At 50.2% G+C, this 12,011-nt stretch overlaps 1 protein-coding gene across 9 annotated transcripts in view; it reads left to right on the top strand.

Annotated features, from left to right (window-relative positions):
- Window positions 1-12,011, top strand: part of PDE4DIP (phosphodiesterase 4D interacting protein) — a 103,132-nt gene that overhangs the window by 76,483 nt on the left and 14,638 nt on the right. For all 9 annotated transcript variants that reach the window (XM_053391057.1, XM_053391060.1, XM_053391056.1 and 6 more), the window contains 9 exons: window positions 1,856-1,944; window positions 2,517-2,728; window positions 4,413-4,785; window positions 5,220-5,400; window positions 6,158-6,274; window positions 7,809-8,256; window positions 8,953-9,188; window positions 10,352-10,403; window positions 11,133-11,371. In XM_053391057.1, coding sequence (XP_053247032.1) covers window positions 1,856-1,944; window positions 2,517-2,728; window positions 4,413-4,785; window positions 5,220-5,400; window positions 6,158-6,274; window positions 7,809-8,256; window positions 8,953-9,188; window positions 10,352-10,403; window positions 11,133-11,371 — 1,947 coding nt within the window. The remainder of the gene's footprint in view (window positions 1-1,855; window positions 1,945-2,516; window positions 2,729-4,412; window positions 4,786-5,219; window positions 5,401-6,157; window positions 6,275-7,808; window positions 8,257-8,952; window positions 9,189-10,351; window positions 10,404-11,132; window positions 11,372-12,011) is intronic.

Here is a 12,011-nt window from a genome sequence, read left to right as displayed (position 1 = left end):
AAGACCATCTTGGCCTTGCTGATGTGGCCCAGAGGAAAGCAGAGCAACACATTTGGCACCAGCTTGGCTGCGGGAGTTGCCAGGAGGAGGCATACAAGTCACTATCCAGCTGCCTTAGGGACTCCACTCTGGATTTGTGTAGGAGGGTTACTCCTTTGCCTTTCTTCTCCCAAAGGCATCCTGCAAGGCAGCAGAGGTTTAGGATCAGAGATTTCCTTCTCCTAGATGGGCTCTCTTCTCAGGCAGGTGAGCCCCATCTGGCCCTCACTTCCCTCTACAGAAACTGCCTTCTTGACCATTGGACCCACTTTTGGTCATATCTGCTCAATCTACCAGAGCCTGTTTTCACATGTAGGGGAAGTCCCTCACTCATGGAGGATTTGAGACCCATTGGCTCCCCTCAGCTGCTTTAGCCGGCCAGTCTAAGCCATTCCTAGGATTGTGGCCGCTGCCGCCTGCTGACAGCTGCTAGGAGCCACAGGTGAGAGCTGAGTGCAGAGTGGGGACCAAACTACCCTAGAAGGAGCATGACGTGCCCCCACCAGAGGTACTACTCTTCCCCTAACACCTCACATGGCATTCAACAAATGTACAATCAGTATACCTGCGTACACAAATAGTTGAGCTGTAGACTCAGTTATTCACTTGTAAAAGTCAACAAGTGTACAGTTTGTGGGCACAATACTTGAACTGTGCAAATGTGCACACTTCCACACAAGCACTTTTACCTGGGTAGAGACAGATTGCACCTGGTTAATGAATGAATAAGCCTCTTGTGTCTGGTTGTTCCCTTACATCTTTGGATCTTTTTCAGTTTCTCTTTCCCCTTTCTTAATCTGTTAGCATTGCATGGCTTTACCTTCTTCTATCTTCTTCTATCTCTCTTACTCGGCACAAAATCCTTGGGAAAGGGAGCTTTTGTACCTTGCTTCCGTTACAAAGAGACGAAATCTGGTGCAATTTTAACTGATAGTTTCGTTAAGAAACACTTCCTCATTCTTTCCTTGTGCCTGCCTTCTTCTCGGTCCCCATTAACCGCTCCCCCTTTACCACCGGCTCCTCTTCAGGACAAACTTTCAGATTACTGAATGGACCAGCGAGATCTAGCAATGTAGTCCTTAATTCTGGTGCTCTATACATTTTGGTAGGGACGCGGGTGACACTGTGGGTTAAACCACTGAGCCTAGGACTTGCCGATCAGAAGGTCGGAGGTTCGAATCCCCGCGACAGGGTGAGCTCCCGTTGCTCGGTCCCTGCTCCTGCCAACCTAGCAGTTCGAAAGCACGTCAAAGTGCAAGCAGATAAATAGGTACCGCTCCGACAGGAAGGTAAACGGCGTTTCCGTGCGCTGCTCTGGTTCGCCAGAAGCTGCTTAGTCATGCTGGCCACATGACCCGGAAGCTGTACGCTGGCTCCCTCGGCCAGTAAAGCGAGATGAGCGCCGCAACCCCAGAGTCGGTCATGACTGGACCTAATGGTCAGGGGTCCCTTTACCTTTAGCTTTATACATTTTGGTGGTTACCTGAGGCCGGTTCATTCCAAAACACCCACACCCACACCGGAGGAATCCAAGCTTAGGCACTGTGGGGCATTTGCTTGGGCCTGGAGGGCACATGCAGCAGGACATGCACTGTGTCAGTAGCCAAACTTTCTGGCTGTATCTGTATCTGCTGCATAGGGAAAGGCTGCTCCTGCAGTAAAGGGAAGAGCTGCAAGTATTGAAGTATTTTCCTTGTTGGAATCTGCAGTCAATCTGGCATCAAGTTGCTGCAGAGTCTGTGCTGGCAGTTATGCATGGAAATTTATACAGGCCAGGGAGAAGTCTCAAGGGTCTGCTTTGTGGTGTCATTCCCAGGTCCAGTGGCAGAGGAGGATGCTGAGGATGCCAGCACAGAGTTCACAGACAGTATTGAAGAAGAGGCACAGAGAACCACTCGCCAACAGGTGAATCAGAGAGCAAAGCATCATGCTCAAAGGGGCAGGTGCTTCTTCCTGTGTAACAGTGGAGACATTGTTCCTTTGGCTTGGCTTGAGGAGGCTCTGCCCAGGAGGCTGAGTGAGGCAGCCAAATTCCACCCATCCCTGCAATCACCACCAGAGAAGCAAGGAGAAGTGGCAGAGACTTCTGGTGAGATCTTGCAGAAGTCTAGAGATCTCAAGGAGTTCTCACCACTGCTGCTCCTCACTTCTCTCATGGTGTGGGGGGGTGCCCCACCTGCCCCCTGTCCCTGTCAGAGAAGCACCTGCAGCTTCCAGGTTCTGGAAAGACCCTCTCATCAGATCCTGCCAGAACCCACAACCACATAACCCCGGTAAGCAAGGCTTTGGTGTGTGCGAACTGCTGCGTGCAAATTGTTGTCATTACCCGGTATATATCGGTCCCAGTATCGGTCTTCTCCTTGCTGAAGCTGTGCACTTCTGCTTGTTTAGCGACTCATTCTCTGACACATCTTCCATAGACTGGGTGTTCTGGTCTTTGGGGAGTTATCTCCTCTTGTTTCAATTACATGTTTTAGCACGCCAAGGAAGGAGCTGATGGCACCTTCGTGGGCCAAAGCAGTTTCCCCGCTCCCTCTCTGGAGAGAGAAAAGAGCCTGCAGGCCGAGCTGCTTTCTGCAAAATCCGAGACTCAGCAGCTTCGAGAGCACAAGAAGAAGCTGGAAGGGGAGTTGCAGCATCTCAAGGGGCAGATTGAAGAAGCTGGGTTCTCCTCAATATCTCAGCTCAGGTAGGCTAGGGTGGCTTCCGGAAATGTCCTCCTGGAGTGCAGCAACCTCGGTTCTAACGTATTTGTTTGTTTTTAATTAAATTTAATTTCTACACTGCCCTTCCAAGAATCACAGTGTAGTGACAGTGGTACCTCAGGTTAAGTACTTAATTCGTTCCGGAGGTCCGTACTTAACCTGAAACTGTTCTTAACCTGAAGCACCACTTTAGCTAATGGGGCCTCCTGCTGCTGCCGTGCCGCCCAAGCCCGATTTATGTTCTCATCCTGAAGCAAAGTTCTTAACCTGAAGCACTATTTCTGGGTTAGCGGAGTCTGTATCCTGAAGCATATGTAACCTGAAGCGTATGTAAGCTGAGGTACCACTGTATAAAAACACAAAAATACATAACATAGTAACAAACAATAACCCCTTTCCACAGTTTAAAAGGCCATACATTGTTTAATTAGTCAAACACCTGGAAGAAGAGGAATGTTTTCTCCTGGCTCCTAAAGATATGTAATGAAGGTGCCAGGAGAAACTCCCTAGGGAGAGCATCCCACAAATGGGGAGCCACCACAGAAAAGGCCTATTTTTGTGTTGCTGCCCTTCAATCACCCATGCAGAGAGCACACAAAGAATGGCCTCAGAGGGCAATTGCGGGGTCTGAGTCAGTTCATATGGAGAGAAGTGTAGTTCTTTTTTAATAATAATAATTTTATTATTTATACCCCACCCATCTGGCTGGGTTTCCCCAGCCGCTCTGGGCGGCTTTCAGGATATGTAAAAACATAATAAAACATCAAACATTAAAAACTGCCTGATAAAGGGCTGCCTTCAGAGGCCTTCTAAAAGTTGGTGGGTGCTCTTACAATGAAGACTGATAGTCCTCCTCTTTCCTTGCGTTTGTGATATGAGCCAGTGAAACTGAAATCAAAATAAAAGGTGTCCAGGCAAATGAGAAGTCCTGAACCCTTGTGATGATTTTCTTTGGGGCAAGAACCACAGAAGTTAAATGTCTGATAAGGTTCAAATATAGATGTTTGGAGCATGTTCCAGGTTGCGGGTTAGGAATAGGCCTTTTGGCAGGTCCCACTTGCACAATGGCTAGTGATGGGCCAGAGGAAGAGCTTGTAGTTGCAGGTTGGATCTCTAGCAGAACGCGCAGAGGCCTTCCAGCCAGCTCCCAAGACATGCTTCTAGTGCAAAACAGTGCAAGGACGAATGCCTCGTACCCTGAGGTCCTCTGAGGTCAAAACTCCTTTACGCAGGCCGTGAGAAAGACTCTTCATTCTTTCAGCCTGAGGCGTAAGCAGTGAGGATGACAAACGCTTCCTCTGCTTTTAAAATGTTGTTTTCCAACCACCTTCCCCCCCTCTTGAATATGCTAAACAAAGGGAATGATCCTAATGCTGGTGGAGTCTCAACCACTTCCTGGGCCAGTGCTGGGAGGAAAGGCTGAATACCCGGCTAGTCCAGGAGCCATGCCTGGTGCAAGCGGGATAATCCAGGATGGCCCAGGTAGTGCTCTGCAGGTGTTGCTGGGCCACATCTCCTGCAACCCCCAGCCACGGACCATGCTGTGTGGGGCTGATGTAGAACAACAGTGGAGCAACAACACCTGGAGGGACACCACGCTGGCTGCCCCAGACTTGCCAGTTACCAGTAGTGCTTAATCTCTGGGTACTGATTCCTACGTCTCTACAGGAAGGCCCTGCTGAGTCTCTGTCTCGAAAATGCAGAGCTCAAGGAGCAAGTTGGAGAAGCAACGTTATCCGAGGGTTGGGAGAATGAGGATGAAAAGGAAGAGCAAGAGGACCTGAAGTTGGAAGTCAGGAAGCTGCAGGAGAAGCTGCACTCTTCGGAGATGGTGATTGGCCTCCTGAAAGAACAGCTGACTCTGAGCAGCCAAGCAGGTGGAAGCATCTTCCAGCAGCAGGTTGCTGCTGGTGTGACCCAGGAGTCCAAGCAACTGCAAGTGGCCTTGCAAGGCAGCCTCAAGGGGGCTCCCCATGACAGTGCCCCACAGCGCCACTGCCCACGTCCCCAGAGTGTGGACACCAGCCTAAAAGAGACTCAGGTAACTCTGGATTACCTCAGAGCTGGGGAAGATTTGCTAGGCTAGCAGCAGCTGCCATTTCTACTCAAGAGTTCTTCCTGTTCGATGGCTCTCTGGTCTCCTGCGCAGAACAGATTTTAAAAGGATATTAACTTCCATAATGATGTTGGGCAACGGCAGGATTTACTGTTCCAAACTGTTATTTGCAGTACTAACTTAATGCGCTTTGTAGTAAGCTTTAGCATCTGTTTAAGTGGGTAATACATGTAGTCCTTTTGCGAAATATGTCTCACCAGGTTGGTGCAAGTCAAGTGCAGATCAAGGTAGAATAAAAGACTGGGTGTGGGCAGTGTAACCTACGAGGGATATTTCATGGGTCAGTTTAAAGTCTGCCCTGAAGACTCACATGTCTTTTCTGCTGTTGACTGATACAACCCCTCATTTCTTCTCCAAAGGTGTGGGAAGTCAGACTGGGGAGCAACTCCTGGCAGCAGCTCAGGCAGCCAGTCCATCTTCTCCCCTCAGAGCTGCCTCAGTGCAAAAAACAATGTCACAGGCTGCGGGGCAAACTCCTGGTTTCAGAGGCCACTGTCCTGGCTCAGGTGGCACAGCTGGAGCAGTACCGGGCCCTGCTCAGTGAGTACGGTTGCACCAGATGTGTGGACACGGATGAGGGACACTTAAATCCTAAGGAACAAAAAAAGATGCTGGTTGATTGTCTGCAGAGAGTTCATTGTGACCTTTTGCTGTCTTATTTCCTGTCCTGATACAACACAAACTGTGGAGGAAGAGCCGAAATGCCCAAAGAAGGATTCCCCATTGAGCATGAAGCAGCCTTACAGGGGCGGGGGGAGGCATGGGCATGCCAGCATTAAAAAGGAAGGAAATGTAAGCAGCTCCAATTCCCCCCATTTTGGGTGTTGGTTCCATTGGTTTTTAAAGCAAAATTACGTCATTCTTACACAATAAATATATTTTAGCTTGAACAATCAACAGTTCACTTCAGTTAATTTCAGCTTGTATATAGGCTTCAGTGGCTGAGTTATCTTCCTTTTTGGAAGTGGAGATTTTGGTCAAGGGAGCACAGTGCTTCCTCTCAAGGGATGCAGCCATTTAACCCAGAATCACACCATTATTGATAATAATCCAAAAATGCTACAGGAAAGTGTTGTGGATGACGTGCAAAGGCTGCAGGGAAGAAAGGGACTCCCTGTTTCGTGGGGGCTCTGCAACTGCTGTTCTCTTCCTCAGTCTTTCCCTCAGGATTATGTTCCCATAAGGGGGGGCAGAGAGGTTGTGTCCTGGAATTTGCAGAGGTGCCCAAGGCTCTCTAGTAGCCTTTGCCCTTCAGCCAAAGGCAAGAGGCTAGTATCTTTGGCTTTCTTTGTAACAGGTGAACCCACAGTGCAGCAGGACACCAAGCAGATACAAGTGGATCTCCAGGACCTGGGCTATGAGACCTGCGGGAAAAGTGAAAACGAGGCTGACCGAGAAGAGGCAACCAGTCCTGGTAACATGGAAGCCCCCCCGCCCCCGCTGGCTGTTGCTGTCCCCAAGGCCTTTTTGGAGTTCCAGCTGAGCTCTTGCCCCACAAGTGACCGAGGGGGGGGTTAAAGCAAAGGCCTCCCGATGCCAGAGTGGTTCTAAAAGTGGGATATATCTAGGGCAGAGGTTTTCAACCTTTCTGAGTCCCCGGCTCCCTTGAGCAATTACATTCTTTCTGCAGCACCCCTGGGGGGCTCAGGAGCCCAGTTATGTCCCCCCTTGTCTGCCGAGCTGGCAGCCTCTCACCCTTTTTTGAACACCTTCTCTCATGGAGGGTTCCCCCAGCCTCCTCCCCTCTCCCCTCTCCCCTCTCCCCTCTCCTTGGGTGTCCTCTGAGCAGCCTCTGCCATCGCCCCGGTCTCTGAGCTGCCCCCCTGCCAAAAAGAGAGGTGCTTCCTCACACTGCCTGGGAAGACGGTGGCCCCTTACTCACCTTGGGAGGCAGCAGCAGGCGCTGCAGGGCCTGCATGGTGGAAAGGCTCCCCTTCGGCACCAGGCACTCACCTCCCAGGCAAGCCTTGCACACAGCAAGCACCAGGAAGGCCAGGGCAGCGCCTGCCTGCCTGCCCAGCCTCCCACTTGTCTGCCCATTTCCAACAGGAAGGGTTAGTGGACTGGCTGGCTGGGCTGCCTCACCCCCTTGCTGGCGTACTCCAAGGCTGCCTCAGCTCCTGGCAACCAGCACCCCCCGGCCAGCCCCAGAGGCACCATTCACCTACAGAGCTTGCAGGCAGAGCTGCTGCCAGAAACAGCTGTGCCAGCCTTTGGGGGGCAGAGACGCAAGAGAGTCTCAGGGGAGGGAGGGAAGGAAAGAGGGACAGAGGCCAGGGTGCCATAGCAAACTGGTTGAAAACCACTGGTCTAGGGACTATTTCATATGTTCATTGTGTTATTTTTAGCCGTACATCTAAAAAATTGTAAATGCAGCCCATGAGCTCTCAATCCACAGTGTGGTCCAGGAACAGCTGCCAGGAAGTTGGGGTTTGCAGCAACTCCATACTGAGTGAATGTTTGGTGGAAAGGACCCTAATGCACAGGTGGAAACCCTTTTCGGACTGGTGGACCAGATCCTCATCTCCCTCCACCCTGTGCGCTAATCTTGACTACCTGTGAATCATCTGACATTATTATAATGTCAGGTGACTGATAGGTGAGCTCCTAGGGGTGCAAGAAGGGGGTCTGCTTCACCAGCAGGACTGAACCCCATCAGCTGATGTAACACGTATCATGCCATACAAAAAAAGAGAGAAATATATTTTGAAGCTGCCAAGAAAAGGGATTTGCAGCCCCAAATACCTTTGTCAGGGGCTCATTTCCTGGTTTCTTAATGAACCAATCTCAAAGTCTGTTGGAACAAAATCTTAAAATCCCAATTATGTCAGCTGGTGGGCGTGGCTTGGGGGAAATGGCCTTGTGGGCCAACTTGCACCCCCTGGCAGGGCAATATTGGTCGTCCCCTCCCTCCGCCCTAATATCTCACCTTTCAGTTGTTTCCCCAGAATGTGAAGAACATGATATGTTCCATGAGGAGTTGAAGCCTAGGAAGAACATGCTGGGCTCCCCTCCCAGCCCATGTGACGATGCTGCCGTTCTCCGCCAGCAAGTGCAGGACCTCCAGCTACAGCTGCAGAGCTCGCACAGAGTCATCCAGAACCTGCAGAGTCGTGTGCGCTCCATATCTGCCACGAGCGACTATGGCTCTGGGGGCGAGCGCCCACTCCAGCAGAAACTAGGCTATGCCCTGGGCAGCTCCCCCTCGCACAGCATGATGGAGGAAGATGAAGGCTGGTACTCAGACAGCCTGGGCTCCTTCTGCCCCGCCAGCCTCCAGCCCAGCCGAGACCTGGCCAGGCTCATCCAGAGGGTGTCCCTGCTGGAGGCTCATCTGGGAGAGAGCAAGCCCAAGTGGCTGCTGGCCGAGGAGCTGAAGCCTGCAGCATCCATGGGGTAGGACTGAGGCAGAGTTCCAGGGGGCAAGGGGGACTGATCTGCTGGGCCTGGGAGAGACGGACCTTCCCAAGGCAGCCCCTCCAGTGCCTTCTTGCTCCTCCTTGGCCAGGGGGTGGAGCCCATTAAAAGGCTCTGTAGATACACTTGGTCTTCTGGATATCCTCTGGTATATTGAATATACGAGCCGTTTCCGCATGGCAGAATATTCAAACAACATTTTATTATTATAATTACTAGTACTATTATTATTATTATTATCATCAACATTATTCAAATTTTTATACACCACTTCATTTGCAGATCCCAGGGCCATTCACAAGATAAAATTACAAGATAAAAGCACAAAATACATAATATAAACAGGAACAAAAAAACCCATAAAACGTTAAGGCCTTCTTCCCCTCCCACAAGACATGGAAACGGGTGTCGGATGTTAATCAGCCCAAGGCCTGGTTGGAGAGGAGCGTTCTCACCTGGCACCTAAAGGTGTATAACCTCCCTGAGGAGAGCATTGACCTTGTGAAATTAATTTGGCAAAGTCAAGCAAGAGTTGTGGATCCGTTCCAAGGTGTCTTTTTCCCCACGGCATCCCCCGAAAGTCCGGTGCCTTTTTTTCTCACTGGGGGCTGAGTGTTCCTCCTTCACTTGGTGAGGGGGGAGCCTTGCCTCTCACGGTCCTCTCTTCTCCTGCAGAAAATACAATTCGTTGGTCCAGGCTCAGGCTCGGGAGCTCTCCCATTTGCGCCAGGTGATTCGGGAGGGACGAGGGGTGTGTCACCTGCTGAAGCAACACTTCCAGGACACCATCAAGTCCTTTGAGGAGCTCCTGAGAGGCACTGACTTTGATTACTTCTTGGGCCAAAGCTTCCGTGAACAGCTGGCACAAGGGAGTCAGTGGGCAGAGCGGCTGGCCAGCAAACTGAACAGAAGTGAGTTTCATCGGCTCTCACAGACTTTGAGTTTGAGGGCTTGTAGGGGTGCAGATAGGGACCCTGGCACCCGCCTGAGAGCTGCTGGAACTGAGTTCCGGCAAGTTCCAGCTGCAAAAAAAGCCCTGCCAGTGGGGAAGTACAAGCTCAGCTTCCTTCCAAGCCAAGGCCTCACCTGGGATAGAGGCGTTAACATGACAAAAGGGCTTGAAGGCCCATCTTGGGCCTGGGCAGACGGAGGTTGCCATGGGGATGGGGGGTGTTTGAGGTGTCATGAAAAGAGCAGGGTGTACTGAGAAGAAGAAGAAGAAGAAGAAGAAGGGGAGAATAGACAGAGATCCATCTTTGGGAGGCTGGACGCAGAGCTGGCTGGAAGACATGCCTTGAACTCCAGTGCTGCTCTGCTGTGGGGATAAAGTCCCTCTTAAACTGACCAAGCTATGACAGTCTCCGCTGTGTCTTCAATCCTCCAAAGGAACACAAACCCTGGGTGAGCACCTGGAACTCCTGGGAATCTTGCAACCACTCAGCAGAGAGTGGGAGTGGTGCCCAACTTCTGTAACACTACTTAACTATCTGCTGGCTTTATTCATGCAGAAACTATTTACAGGACAAGTGGAGAAAGAGAACATAGCAGACGTTTTGTCTCAACAAGTTGGGAGAGAGAACAGACTAAAGTGGTTCAGCTTTTGCAGGTGGAGTTAACTTAGACCCATGAGTGTTGGCTTGATCACTAGACAAACAGTTCCCTCGTGTGGTTTAAAGTAATATGTTCACTAGCGACAAGCTCAAGAGAAGGAAATGTTTTTGCTTCTCTCCAACAAGCAGTTATTCCCACCATACAGCTTGAGTGCTAAGGCCCAGAGACAGTGTGTTCATGCTTTATTGAATCTTTGACTGAGACAGGTTTTACAATTAGGCTTTCCTAACATTGTCTGTGAAAAAGTCTGAAAACCATATAGGCAAGGTTTTTAAGAAGCTTTTTTTTTTTAAGGGCAGGGTCTTGTTGGAGACTTTGGCGTGACATCAGTTTTTCTCAGTATAGAACCCACATTTTTCTCATGACTTCCTGTTTTGTCCCCTATTAGAGAGAGGGAGAGGGAGAAAAAGTAGGGGGACTGCAAAATCATGGACTAACCCTGTTCCTCTGAATTCTGTTTCAGGGAATGACCTAAAAATGGAGGACAAATCTAGTCATGAACTGCTTACTCTGAGGTAACTGTAGTAGATTCCTAGCTGCAGGCTTATTTTGACATTACTTACTTCAAATTTGGTACGTCTACACATCCGTTTTACTGCACATCTTATGTATGGTAAATTTTTGCCACTTGGCAGAGTGATACAGCTCTTCACTTAGTCAATGGACTTCTGTATCCATTTTCTGTCCTCCCTTTGGGCATAACTACCCCTCTGCTTCCTTTTTACTTGAAAAGTGTGTGTCACTCCCTCGCTTGGGTCATGCCACATTACAATGCTTTTAATAAAGACATCCTGCTTTACTAGCCTCTGGAGACTCCAGGCTGAACCCCAGTATTGAACCCCAGTATTTCCATAACAATTTGGTGTTAGAAGTGGGATGCCTGGTCCTCTAGCTCAGGGCTGGGACACCTCATACAGCAACCGGTGGCCCTTAGCAGTGTGGGATCCTTTGTAGCCAACGCATGTCGTGTCCTGTAATAAGTTCTCTCCAAGGGAGAATTTGTGCCACAAGTAGACTTTGTGAGTTTGCTGGTTGGCACAGAGGACAAGAAAGAGATCGGCATGATGTTAAGGTGACAAGAAGACACCTTTAACATTTGTGTGAAACAATTTCACCTGCTCAGATTCCTTGTTCTGCGCAGCCACTAAAAGGGCAGAGAGCCCTGCCCGCCCCCCCCCCCCGGTGATGTGTCTTCTTTGGGGAGGTGGGAAGTCTCTCTGTGGAAATACTTTGTCCCTCCCCAGACTGAGCAAGGAGCTCCAGGAGAAGGAGCAAACCATCCAGAGTCTCCAGGCGAAGCTCCACCTGCGCTCAGTGACCCCTTCCAGCAGCCGCACCATCTCTGAATCGCCCCGTTCTGGCAGCAGCACTTCCTTTCTCTCAGACGGCCTGGACGGCTGCTCTGACATGGATGAGGGCAGCGAGCGTGTTTTCTGCCAGGAGGACCCTAGTGAAAACCAGCCCCACAGCCTCCGAAACAAAGGTATAGTCTGAAAGACCTGCCGGAGGAATGCTCTCTCTCCAGGACTGCTGAGTAGCATAAATTGTGCCAGGTGCAGAGACCTCCAAGGACAACGCAGCAGGGAACCTGGAACGGAGACTGGATCCTAGTTGCTCCAGTTCTACACGAAGGTGCAAGTGGGAGAGAACAGAACAGAACAGGCCTGTCCAGTAGTCCCTTCTCTCCCAAGACAGCCTCTCTAAGGCTCTTGCTCACACTTGGAAAAGCTCCATTGCAGACTTTCTCCACAGGGTGGGAGCTGCTCCTAGGGGGCTTCCATGCACAGATATATGCACAGTCTTGCTAAAAACTAAACCCACAGTGGGGTTCATGTGTCAGAGATTGCAAAAGGTTGCCAAACCGTTTGGAATGAAGGGCTTGTGAGAGGTGAACAAGTAGATATCCACACAATGGGATTGCTTGCTTTTATAAAGGAATAACACCCGAATTACAGGTATGGTGGGGTGCAGGATGGAGAGCATTGTAGAAAAGGACTGAATACATGCCTCCAGTTAGTAATAGGAGAAGAGAAAACATATTCAGAACAAGGCACAAGATTTAGGTTGAACCACAGACAATCCATGTTACATAATGCTAAGTCTGGTGAACGTTGTTTTGTTCA

This window comes from Podarcis raffonei, chromosome 6 (genome assembly GCF_027172205.1).
Source record: "Podarcis raffonei isolate rPodRaf1 chromosome 6, rPodRaf1.pri, whole genome shotgun sequence".
NCBI lineage: Eukaryota > Metazoa > Chordata > Lepidosauria > Squamata > Lacertidae > Podarcis > Podarcis raffonei.
Note: the sequence above shows the minus strand (reverse complement) of the source record. Positions and strands in the feature narration are given on the sequence as shown.